The 12,500-nt window shown below is 42.3% G+C and overlaps 2 protein-coding genes across 3 annotated transcripts in view; both read left to right on the plus strand.

Annotated features, from left to right (window-relative positions):
• ctdspla (CTD (carboxy-terminal domain, RNA polymerase II, polypeptide A) small phosphatase-like a) overlaps positions 1-3,882 on the plus strand; it is a 36,483-nt gene extending 32,601 nt beyond the window's left edge. For both annotated transcript variants that reach the window (XM_030769611.1, XM_030769612.1), the window contains 3 exons: positions 1,214-1,306; positions 1,538-1,723; positions 2,892-3,882. In XM_030769611.1, coding sequence (XP_030625471.1) covers positions 1,214-1,306; positions 1,538-1,723; positions 2,892-3,017 — 405 coding nt within the window. In that variant the 3' untranslated portion in view covers positions 3,018-3,882. The remainder of the gene's footprint in view (positions 1-1,213; positions 1,307-1,537; positions 1,724-2,891) is intronic.
• A 720-nt stretch (positions 3,883-4,602) lies between these two features.
• Positions 4,603-12,500, plus strand: part of vill (villin-like) — a 20,053-nt gene continuing 12,155 nt past the window's right edge. Inside the window, exons 1-5 of the mRNA XM_030769590.1 lie at positions 4,603-4,839; positions 9,849-9,925; positions 10,249-10,323; positions 11,102-11,286; positions 11,868-11,976. Coding sequence (XP_030625450.1) covers positions 4,797-4,839; positions 9,849-9,925; positions 10,249-10,323; positions 11,102-11,286; positions 11,868-11,976 — 489 coding nt within the window. The 5' untranslated portion in view covers positions 4,603-4,796. The remainder of the gene's footprint in view (positions 4,840-9,848; positions 9,926-10,248; positions 10,324-11,101; positions 11,287-11,867; positions 11,977-12,500) is intronic.

Here is a 12,500-nt window from a genome sequence, read left to right on the forward strand (position 1 = left end):
GAGAAGATGATGAGACCATGCTCTAAGCATTACACTCCTCTCTCATGTTGCTCTTTAATTCAGCACATAAGTTCACAGTGTCATTATTCAGATATTGTGGAGAGAATTCCCTCAGGTCAATGCCAGCAGCTTAGCACTGAGACATCGACACCAAAAAAAAAACCGTACCGAGGTGAAAAGATGATCTTATACCTTTTCAAATCATGGTCTCTTCACTTCGATCTTTTTTCTTTCTTTTTCTTTTTTTTTTTAACTATATTCTGCCTCTTTTCATCTCCGTGCTCGTTGCGTGTGGGCGGGCCCTGGAGATCCATCCCAAATCACACAGCCTGAGTCAAAACACTCTCCTTCTCTGAGAGCTTTCCAGTCCAGTTCTGTGCAGAGAGAGAGAGAGAGAGAGGGAGAGAGAGCGAGAGAGAGAGGGAGAGAGAGAGAGAGAGAGAGAGAGAGAGGGAGAGAGAGAGAGAGAGAGAGAGAGGGAGAGAGAGAGGGAGAGAGAGAGAGAGAGAGAGAGGGGGAGAGAGAGGGAGAGAGAGAGAGAGAGAGAGGGAGAGAGAGAGAGAGAGAGAGAGAGAGAGAAAGGGAGAGAGGGAGAGAGAGAGAGAGAGAGAGAGGGAGCAGCCTGCCCTCAGTGAAGGTGAATGACTATGACAGGCTGTGAACAAATGTCAAAACAGTCAGTGCACAAACAAAGGCGCTGCTATTGCTCCTTGGGGGAGTAGAATTGTGGTAGATAGTGTCTGTGTGTGTGTGTGTGTGTGTGTGTGCTGGTAGAACAAGAAGACATTGTATTTCGTATGTTTGTGTGTGTGTGTGTCTCTGTGTGTGTGTGTGTGTGTGTGTGTGTGTGTGTGTGTGTGGTGTGTATTGTGTTTCTGTGTGCGCTTGGTTGTATGCGTATGCATGTACGTACACGTGGAGCGTGTCATCCCCTGTTTCTCTCCCTGTCCCTGGTCAGGTGTGAAGACTGTGACCTGGTTCAAGTAATCCAGGATAGGCTGTGTCGTCATCAGGTTGGCCTGTTCTCGGTTACTTGCACTGGGCAGCAGTCACTCCGACAGGAAGGAGACGACGCAGTAAAGGAACTTTGCCCAAAAATAATGAAAGATGCTGGGAACATTGTTTGTTGTTGTTGTTGTTGCTGTTATTTTTGTTTAACTGACAACTGACCAAGATGTGTCACGCTGTTGTTGTTTCTGTTGATTTGTCGCAGGTTTACGTGCTGAAAAGACCTCATGTGGATGAGTTCCTGCAGAAAATGGGAGAGCTCTTTGAGTGTGTTCTTTTCACCGCGAGCTTAGCCAAGGTTAGATTTCGCCTCAAGGCAACACCGCATCCTCCTCCTCTCCAGACTCTTAACAGCCAATAGGAAACGCAGCGTTAGCCTCATCAGCAGGCTTTAGATTTGACTTCTGTTAGTGATTTTTTTCAGTGATCTTTTTCCTCATATTTATTTATTTACTTATCGCTTTGGGCTCTTTTTTTTCACTGTTCACTGTCCCTCCTCTGGGGTTCTGGTTCTGTCTGGTTCCCGCAGTACGCCGACCCGGTGGCCGACCTCCTGGACCAGTGGGGGGTGTTCCGAGCGCGGCTGTTCAGGGAATCCTGCGTGTTCCACCGGGGAAACTACGTCAAAGACCTCAGCCGGCTGGGCCGAGAGCTCCGAAAAGTCATCATCGTGGATAACTCGCCGGCCTCCTACATCTTCCACCCCGAGAACGCCGTAAGTCCCCCCCCCCCCCCCCCCCCCCCCCCAGCTTGAACGCAGAACCCAGAACTGGGTTCTTAACCCCAGACGCTCCTGCTTAGATGCGCTCACGGCTTCGTGTTGCACCAAGCACAATACATCAAACATACGCCTGTTTGCGGAAGTCGACAGAAGCCGGTCTCTTGTCTGAAGGCTTCCGGCGACAACTCCTAATTAGTGTTTTGTGTAGATTGAAAAGCCAATGGCATTATCAGTTAAGAGCGCTGTGGTCGACTGTGAGGTGTCCTCGCTCAAACTCTGCGTAGCATTTCCAGTCATCCAAATGTTCCAAAGAGCTGCGAATGTTCCCTGCTTTGATCTAGTCACAGAGAACTGGTCCGTCAGGACAGGGGTCTGTTTGATTGCCGGTACCTGGATAGACAGACCACGCTTTTTCAAGCCAAGCAAGAGCTGAGAGACCGGCATTCAGACTGAAGAGATGCCTGTGATTTGAGGGGTTTTTACTCATAGAGGTTTGTTTTGGTGGTTTTTATTTTTTATTTTTTTTTTTATTTCTATCCCAGTGGAGCTGTGGGAAGGCTTTGAGTGTCACCACTGTTCCTCGCGCCTTTGATCCACCTCTTCATCAATTATTTACCCAGAATGCCGAGTGATGATGTAACAGTCGGTCCTCTGAGCTGTCTGAGTTTGCAATCAAACGCATCCACTCATTTTTACTGTCAGCGGCTGAGCTAGGCAGATTTTTCTGTGGAAGAGTTTTTTTTTTTTTTTTGGTTTTAGTTTGCTTTAAACCTCTCAAATGCAGCCAAGTCAAAAAACAAACAAACAAACAAACAAACAAAAAAATCTTTGCTTGTCAAGATGCAGTGTTAATTCCCAGGATCTAAAAGGTTAAGTGTCCATAGAGTAGAACCTCAAGTTAAATATCTTCTGTTGAACATGTGCTCTGTTCAAGATTCTGAATCATTTTGAATGCTCAGACAGGACAGTGATGTTTAGGACATAGTACAGAGGACTATGTATGGAGGACTCCTTGTTTCGAAACTCAGCATTTGACAAGGGTTTGTGACATTGCACTGTCTTGAACATAGCCCTGTTAAATTTTCTCTCTCTCTCTCTCTCTCTCAGTCTGTCTCCATTACATAAAGCTATGTTGTCCTTTGCGTTTTTTTGTTTTGCACAGGTGCCTGTACAGTCGTGGTTTGACGACATGACAGACACAGAGCTGCTGGATTTGCTGCCTCTGTTTGAGGATTTGAGTAAAGAGGAGGACGTTTACACCGCTCTTCAGAATCTCAGAGCCAGGTAGCACTGAGTCCCGCCCACACACACACACACACACCTACTCGCCACAGCTCAGGCTGACTGTCTGTCCAGCTACGGCCAGCAGAGGGCGCCACTCGCTACCCCTGAAACTAGGCAAGAGCTGGTTCATTACAACCTATGGACAAAATAAGAACAAGGATCCTTGACTGGTGTCCACTGTCTATGGACCTGATGCCAAGAAATGTCATTGGCATGGAGATATGTACATACTATATGTTTGATAATTTTGACACTGAACGAGAAATGAAATAAACATGACGTAATTTTTTAAAAACTGAGAGATAAGAGTTTACTATCCTCTTGAGTACTATATATTTACCAAAAAAAAACCCCACAAATAAATAAATACATAAGAAAAAAAAAAACCCAACAACAAGCTATTTTCAGAAGGGTGTAAAGACTGTATAAACTTCCAACTTTTTTTTGTTTGTTTGTTTCAGGCCTATGCAGTCGAATTTTTCTTTTTTTTTTTCTCTTAACGTCGATAGTTCCAACGACTGTGATTCTTTTAATCTTACCAAACCAAGTGCCTTCTGATCGTGGTTTTTACAAGAAAATTAATTACATTTTGTATGCTGCATATTTAATGAAAGAAAGAGAGAAAGAAAGAAAGAAAGAAAGAAAGAAAGAAAGAAAAATAACTACGACCTTTAAACGAACAATTACCAGAAAATATTGTGGAGGGTCATTATTTAACAAAAAAAAAAAAAAGGAAAAAAAAAAGATTAAAAAAAAAAAAAAAAAGACAACAGCCTACAATTGGAGGACTGAATGAATGCTGTAAATGTCTGTTGATCTAACTGATTTCACTGGACACAGGCGAATGCCATTATACACACTTTTTTGAGGTTTTTTTTTTTTTTTGCCTTTGAGAGAGAGAGAGAGAGGGAGGAAGATGAATATATATGTATATGTACACGCCTTGTAATAAACGACGATTTTATCAAAGTGATTTGCATCGATGACGCAATGACAAATTCAGTTACCTGATGCGCGATGTTATGCTGAACCGGTTTACTGGTAATCAAAATTCAGTACTCTTACAAATCTGAAAATGAATATTTATCTTTATCATAATAAAAATGCAATCAGTATAATATGTGTCTCGACGACTTATTGCTGTTGACCTGTTTGACCTCGTAAAATAGCCCAGCTGAACTTTATTGTCCTTGGGGGCGGAGGGGGGTGGGGGGGAGAGAAAGAAAGAAAAAAAAAAAAAAACTCAGAGTGTTCTGGAATATTCCAGTCGAAAGTGGAATGGAAGTTGAATGATGTTTGAATTTGGTGTGGAGTATAATAAAACCTGGACTCTTTGCTCATGGTCTCACTGTGTGGCTCTGTGTGTGTGAATCAGGAAATCAAACCTCAGAAAGTGTAATGACAATGTTTTCAGCAGACGACCCCCCCCACCCCAGTGTGAAACTGCGGAGAAGTTAAGGTAAGTGAAGGTAAGTTTTGACACGGGGAACACCTCCAGTTGGATGCATGTCTTACATGTTTGAGAAGGTTAATAAGCAAACCCTCTTCCCTCGGTTAGTTTGATGCATGACTTGAGATGAACTTTAGTCCTACAGTCTGTGCAGTAACGGTCTCGATGAAGTCTGTGAGGAAGACTTTGGACGGACGGTCGCCGTCGGTCGGTCAGGCGCGGTGGACGGCTTAACGGTGTGAAATGTTCCTGGAACCTGGAAATGTTCCGTTAGAAAAGAATTCAAAAAGTCAGAGAAAAGTCAGCCGTAGAAGGAATGATAGTCATGGCTGAATGCCACTGAGCGATTTGATATCCATACAACCAGAGAAAAGTGGTGAGTGAACCATCACAATCAAACCTGCATTGAACTTCAAATGTGGGACTATTTACATTTAGAAAATAGCTGATTGATGACATAAGCAAAAAAAAAAACCAAAAGTTTTTAAAACGCTAGAATGAATAAATAAAAGTGTCATTTTGAGTTTTTTTTTTTTAAATCATTATTTTTGGTTGGGACCTGCTCAGATGGGGATTGATCTGGTTAATGCTGTTTATGATGTTTTGAATACATGTGTCATAAAGTGACTTATTTATTTCATATTAAGCTGAAGCCAAATAAGTGTGAGCTGGATTCCTGTGTTATTACCATGGTATTTGTCTAAGGTGTGTCCTCTTCGTCTCTGAGAAGAAAAGAAAAGAGCTTGTGCATACATTAGCTGAGCTGGGCAGCCAGTCAGAGATACAGTGTTTGCTCTGTGTGTGTGTGTGTGTGTGTGTGTGTGTGTGTGTGTGTGTGTGTGTGTGCACGTCCGTGTTTCTTTGTTCACAAGTAACATGTCTCATTAAAAATGAATCCAGACAAAGTCTTACACACACACACACACAGATTAAGACAAATTCACACATACATTTATGTAATGTATGGGAAGGTGATTAAGGAAGGTGATTAAGACCATAGGTAAACCAGTAATCAGTGCAACTCAAAGCTTGGCCTGAGAAAACATGGTATGGTTATTTTATCGCTTTCTTTGTCAGGTCAGTCTGTCAAAATCTTTTACATTAAATCGGAGAGGTCTGTTTTCCTGTGACGATCTGTCCGTCATGGTTTTTGTTTTTGGAAGGGGGGGGGCATTTATCCCTCTCTCTCTGATTGATGTTTTACAGACCATGTTGCTTTTCTCCGTGCAATCTTGTTGTTTGTCATCTGCTTTAGAAAACTTTACTTTTTAATGTCTCTGCCGAGAATATTTGCCCCACTATAAAGACGATGAGATTAAAGAGCATTGGTTAAAGTGAGAGAGAGAGAGAAACACACCGCAGCATTAATTTTTCTTCCTCTCAATATGGCATTTTTTGGTTAGTGATTAAAGTCAAGCCGCTACACTTTAATCAAGCACCATCTTGCCTCTTTCTCTCTCTTATCTCGATTTGTTAGCACAGAATGGGCCATTTGCCACAGGATGTCTCTGATTCCTGTCCAAGAGCCCAGCAGAGTGGAAAGACTCTCAAATTCTCCTTCTGTGAGACGAAGACAAATTAATCACAGTCTATCTCTCTCTCTCTCTCTCTCTCTCTCTCTCTTTTCTCTCTCCTTCTCTTTTCTCTCTCTCTCTCTCTCTCTCTCACTCTCTGGCTGCGGTGATAGATTAATCCTTGATTCTGTCTCTCCAGTGGTTTGGTGCGGTTTCATCACTGTTATGTGCGGTTCAGGTGGAGGAGGCTGTATTGGCGTTGTGTGAGGAATGCAGAGCACAGCTGAGACTCCGGGCTCCCTTTCAGCTCCACTATGTCTGCCGCTCCACCTCAGAGAGCCATCAGTCACACTCAGATTAGACGTCCGCACAGCAGGCTGCGGACCCAGCGCACTAATGCAGTTAAATATAAGACACTAAAATACTGTGGTTGATATAATAATGATATAATAGAAATAACAGCAAATATAATTTAACTGAGCCATAATTGAGGAATAACAGAGCCTTTACTGGGCAGTGTCATTAAACTGTTATTACAGTTTTATTCCTTAATTATTTTTTTTTTCTCCAAAAAAATGAAAATAGACAGTATAATAGGTGCTTCTAAGGACTTGTGCGGTCTGTTCATTTGTATGGTTACACTGCGAGAAAGTTGGAACCATTGGTTTATCTGCCTTCACACTGTGGCCTACACAGCTCTGTTTAATTACCACCTTTATGATGTCAAGGCACTGGGTTGATTCTATTTATGGGATGTAGAATGGAGAGGAGAGGAATGTGAACTAAGTCTCCGGGTTTTATCAAAAGCTTTTTAAGTCAACAGCTCGTGTGTGTGTGTCGGTGTGTCTGTGTGTGTGTTGGTGTGTCTGTGTGTCTGTGTGTGTGTGTGTGTGTGTGCAGGGCAGGTGTATATTCACCTGGGCGGAGACTCGAGCTGAGAACAGACACACCTTTCACAGATCTACAAACACATAAACACTCACACAGACACACGTACTTGCAGAAGACTAAGAGGCAGGGCAGATACTGATCACACACACACACACACACGCGTGCACACACACAGACTTACAGTCACAGGGCCAACAGCAGAAGGTAGTCAGCTGTGAACTTCTCTCCTTAACCTGTTCAAGGTAAGAATCAAGTTTAAGTTGTCTCAGCTGACATGATACGTGTCTCTACTAACTGGTCCTCTGCTGCACAGACATAATGATGACTTCGCATTACCAGTTATTGCCAGTGATGGATAATATTGTAACTAGGGGAAGGTTCTAAGAAACCAGAAGGCTGTGGTGTTCTGTCAAATGCAGCATCTTCTCCCAAGACATTTTTAGTATCATGTTTTTGTGTGGTTTATGTTTTTCTTTTCTTTTCTTTTCTTTTTTTGTTCAAGAGTTCCTTTTTTGGTCATAACCTGTTGATTCTGAATGTATGCGGTGAGCAGGTGGTTTTTGTGGGGAGAGCACGGCTCTGATCCAAATCCAAATCTAAAACCAGTCATTCATCCCACATCTAAATCCTGTCTCAGCATTAACCCACAGGTCTGCCCAGGTGCACTTTAGGGTGACATCATCTGACCACCGGGAAAAGCAGAGAGGACACATTCTATAGGGCTTTTACATGCAGGCAAAACCATCTGCTTGGTCCGTGGGATTAGAGCTGTACAATACCAAGCCAAGTTGTTCATTAAACTCTGGAGGTAAAAGCTGTTCCCTCCATTGTTAGAGGACAATGAGTAATGGCGGTTAATTGACAGGCGAACTTGTTTGGCCTGAACGAGCATCAACAAAGCATCGAAAAAAACACCCTGAGCTTTTAAAATTGTGTGAGTGTGTGTGTGTGTGTGTGTTAGCACTGCTATGTTATCTGTTTGTGTTATCTTTGCCCGTAATTGCCTGGGTTTTTTAACTGATGTTTTTTCCATGTTGGCCTATGGGTCTTGCAACCTTACAAACTTACAACCTTGTAAGATATTAGAGAGAACAAGAGTAATATGGGCATGAATGACAATAATATTGGCACATATGACATGTGCACGCAACAATTTTTTTCCTGTTGTGTCCACTGCAAGGACTGGATATACTATTGGGGCAACCAATTCAGAACGTTGTGTGAGAAGCCCAATGCATCCATAAGAGAACGTTACAGTTTTTAGTCCCCAAAACGTTTGGTGATTGTTATGACGCATAATACCCTGGAGCGAACGTTCTCTAGACTTGGGGAGAAAGTTCTTGCGAAACGAACCTTAGGAGAACCATAGGCTAACGTTAGTTGACATTAGTCGAACGTTCTGTGTTTGCTTGGTTTGGAGTAACTGCACACACCTAATGCTGAATTTGCGTTCAATATTAGAGATTTCCTAATTCTACCCCCCACAACGTAAGTAAAGTCTGTCAATATCACAAATCTAATTGGGGGTGTCATGCGGTCTGGAACTTTATTTCCGTCGTACTTTCTGTCACTGTGGGTGTTAAAACACTTAATTCTAAAGTTGCATGAGGTCAGCGTTTCACCTGCGTCCCCATCATCATTCCATTTGTGACTACCGTAGGTGTGAGTAACGACTTAACAATTAGAACAGAGGATCAATCAAAGCAGTACAAACACAACAGCTCTTTAATCATTGTTTGCACAATAGGTTACCTATTATTCTCAGACTGTCGGAATTTGATTTGGGTATAGAGGAGGGCTTTATCGGACTTCTTTGAAAACGCTGAACTCCGGTGTCGGGGCTAACTGGTAGTCCGTGCCCTGCTGCAGAAAACTAGCGTTAAAACATACCTGTCCAGAGGAGCTCCTATCGAAAGCTTTCAATCCACTACACAGGCACCTCTGTTGCCTAGCAACACCTGTACCTGTTTTCTTTTCTCGCTTTTCTCTTTTTGTTCTTTTTTGTCTTAGAAAGGTCAGTGCTTGCGTTTAGTTAATGAGACGTTTATTGGAAAATGGAGAGAGATGTGACGAAATTCTTATCTGTTTTAGACTGAATTGGTATCCTCTGACATTACTGTTGACACTGAATTTCAGTTCAGTTTTTTCTTTCTTTCTTTCTTTTTTTTAATTCAGTGCTGACAGAATTTTCTAAATACTGTAGTTTGACTCAGTTTCTTTCAATGCGGTCACTGGGTTTAGTCTGTGAATCATTTCACATTGGACCCAACGCTCTCCGGACGCATAATCAAACAGAGACTGCGTTAACCAACACAGAGTCACACGTAGTTTGACTATGGTAATTACGGATCTTTTTCCATTGTCGGAACGCATTTAGAGTGGTTCTGAGTCAGTGTTTTGACTTTCGCATAGCTTTGGACGGCACGCAGATCATGTAGTCCCTTCTCGTTGTGTAGCGAGCTCGTTGCCATGGAGCTGAACTGATGTTGTTCGGCAGTAGTGATGACTCATATAGAATGACCTTTCTGACTGTCGCTATATCATAATTCACCCAAATATCTCCTCTCAGTCGCACCTGAAAATAAAGTACAAATAAAATTTTAAAATATCACTTTTTTTAAAAGCTGCGTTTGTTTTCTAGAAGTTAGAAAGGAAGTGAAGAAACTTGAAAAAACTCCAAAGAATCTACTCCAAACTACTCCTCCTTTGCCTGCAGAGAGAAATCACTATATAGATACTTTTAAACGGGACTTTTTCCCACTTTAAATCAGTTTGTAACGTATGTTGCACTGTCAAACACTGTTAAAACACACACACACACACCTACACCCACCCAACACACACTCACTTAGACTCACATACAGACACACACATCTAAACCCCCCAACACACACTTTCATAAACCCACACACAGACAGACACACACACACACACACACAGAGTTTAATTTGTGAGTTTATGAAATCATATCTACTTTCAGAGGGCGCCAGGATGACAGATGCAGATATGTTTAAAAGCGTCCGCCGGAGGCCTGGGTTACAGATATGGACCATCAATGTAAGATGGACTTTTGTCTTCACTGCACTCCCATTAACATCACATTTTACGACCCAGCACAGTCAATTAACACTATCACCTGAACCAAAGGAGAAGAAAAACATATTACCTTTTAATTTTCAGCTCCAATACACACATTACCACTGAATTTAAATACAGGACTCTGTTGGCTTAGGTTCATTATATTACAACACTCTATTGTACTCTCTTCTGAGTATTTTCATCTTTGTCCAGGTCTTCATATTAATGGTCTTATGATGTGTTTGTTTTTACTGGTCTCATTTTTGTATTGTTTGTTTGTTTGTTTGTTTGTTTGACTGTAGAAAATGGCCATGACTCCAGTGCCAGAGCAGGCCTATGGGAATTTCTTTGAAGGCGATTGCTACATGGTTCTGCACGTAAGAAAACATCAAACGCTTTGGGATTAGCGAAAAACAAACACCAACAAACAAGAAAACAAAAAAAAAAAAAAAAAAAAAAAGAGGCTCTGACATGGATGTTGAAGTCGTGCTCGTAAGCCGAGGCGGGCGTTTCACGATCTGTGAGACGTGCCGCGTTCAACGTGTCAAAACACTTTCAAACGTCAGAAGACACGCGCCCCAATTCTCTGTGATTCTTTTTTTCTCCAAAAACATCCAATTACTGCTGCTAGAGAAACAGCAACAGCAACAGCAACAACAACAAAAATTCTCATTCTCAGATATATATTTATATCTGCAGGTGTCTGCACTACTCTGCTGTGCTGTTTCACACAGATGAGTTCTATGGTTCTATGGAACGAATGTTTTTCTCGAAGCGGTTCAGTTTTTACGAATAACGTTATGATTCGAGGTGGACAGTGTTTCTCGACCCAGTTCTTAAGGCCCAGTTCTTCTGTCTTGCACATGTGTTTTATCCTCCCCCCGTCCCCGTCCTGCGTTAAAACACCTGATTGTAATGACTTAACTGCAACATCCTATCACTCAAATCTAGTGAGTTAATGTAGCATCAACAACAAATGTGTTCAGGATGGCAAGTCCATGAGCACAGGGTTAACACACACTGAGCTGGGTGATACGTTATGGTCGTTGGAATTAGACTCTTCCATTTATTTTGATCAGTCTGCTCTGAGAACAGCCATCACCCCATCCAACACCAACGCAGAAGAGTCACTGTCTCGTTTTCTCTGACTCCCAGGAAAGCCAGGACTCCACTGACATCCACTACTGGATAGGCAAAAACTCCTCTCAGGACGAACAGGGAGCGGCTGCCATCCTGGTCACCCAGCTGGACGCTTTCCTGGGGGGGAGTCCCGTCCAGCACAGGGAGGTGCAGGGTTTTGAGTCGGCCAAGTTCCGAAGCTACTTCAGAAACGGAATCATGTGAGTGTTGAGCTGTGTTCATTTATTTATTTGTTTACTTATTTATTTATTTATGGGTGAGGAGGAAAAAGGGGAACTGGGATGCTTGGACTTTTTTGAGGCAAGTTCTGCTGGAGTTTTGAGGAGTTTCGTTGGAACATCAAAGAGATGAGGGTTTAGAGAAGTTTTGCGACCTCCCGAAAACAGCATCACGGATGACTGCTCTCAGGAAATCATTGTTATTCCTCATAGCTATATTTATATATGTATTCATTTTATTTTACTTCATTTTATTCTGCTAAACTTTTTAAGAAACAGTCAGTTGTTTTCTTTCTTTCTGTGCCTCCAGGGCTATCAACATCTCAGATTTCTTCGAATGTTGTACATATCTATCTATATATATATATATATGTGTGTGTGTGTGTGTGAGTGTGTGTGTGTGTGTGTGTAGAAAAAGTAGTACAAAAAAAAAGAGCCCTCTATGTTTCGTTTGTGAGCTTCATAGGGAGGGAACTGTAATTAAGACTCTGGTCTGTTCTGTTTGAATCATTCCAAAATGACATCTTACCTTTGGTCCACCAAATGTTGATTTTTGTCATCAGTTACAAGAAAGGGGGCGTGGCCTCGGGGTTCCGACACGTGGAGACCAACGTGTATAACATCCTGCGTCTGCTGCATGTCAAGGGGAGGAAGCACGTGACTGCCACTGAGGTAGGGCTTCAGTCTTAAACCACTGGCATAAGACTGGCATAACGCTAGTGTGACAGGTCTCAGAGGTGTCATAACAGGTAACACGGCAGATGAAGGATTATAACCTGATGTAAAAGGAAATAAGCGTAACTCCTTTCAGACCTTGGTTAAAGTGTAGTTGAGATATTAAGAAAGCCAGGGCCCCGTTCCACTGCTCTTACGGAACTGCTTTACCACTGTGTCATTTTTTTTTTCCCCCTCGACAACAAATTTGTCAGTGTCAATTGTTAAAATTTTTGATAATGTGAAATTGCATTGTCATGCAAAACAGGGACATTGCCTTCGGTGTTCTTCTCACAGATTTTGCATAAGTTAAAAAAAAACAAAACTATTCTGTTACTCTGAGTTAGACACTGAAAAGTCCCACAGTCTCCTGAGACGACAGGAGTCTGAAACCCGAGACTTTTGTTCTGAGGCTTGCTGCTGTCTGTCTCTCTGTCTGTCTATCTGTCTGTCTCTCCGTGTGTAATAATGTCATAAGGTCT

Source organism: Chanos chanos, chromosome 3, assembly GCF_902362185.1.
Source record: "Chanos chanos chromosome 3, fChaCha1.1, whole genome shotgun sequence".
Taxonomy (NCBI): Eukaryota; Metazoa; Chordata; class Actinopteri; order Gonorynchiformes; family Chanidae; genus Chanos; species Chanos chanos.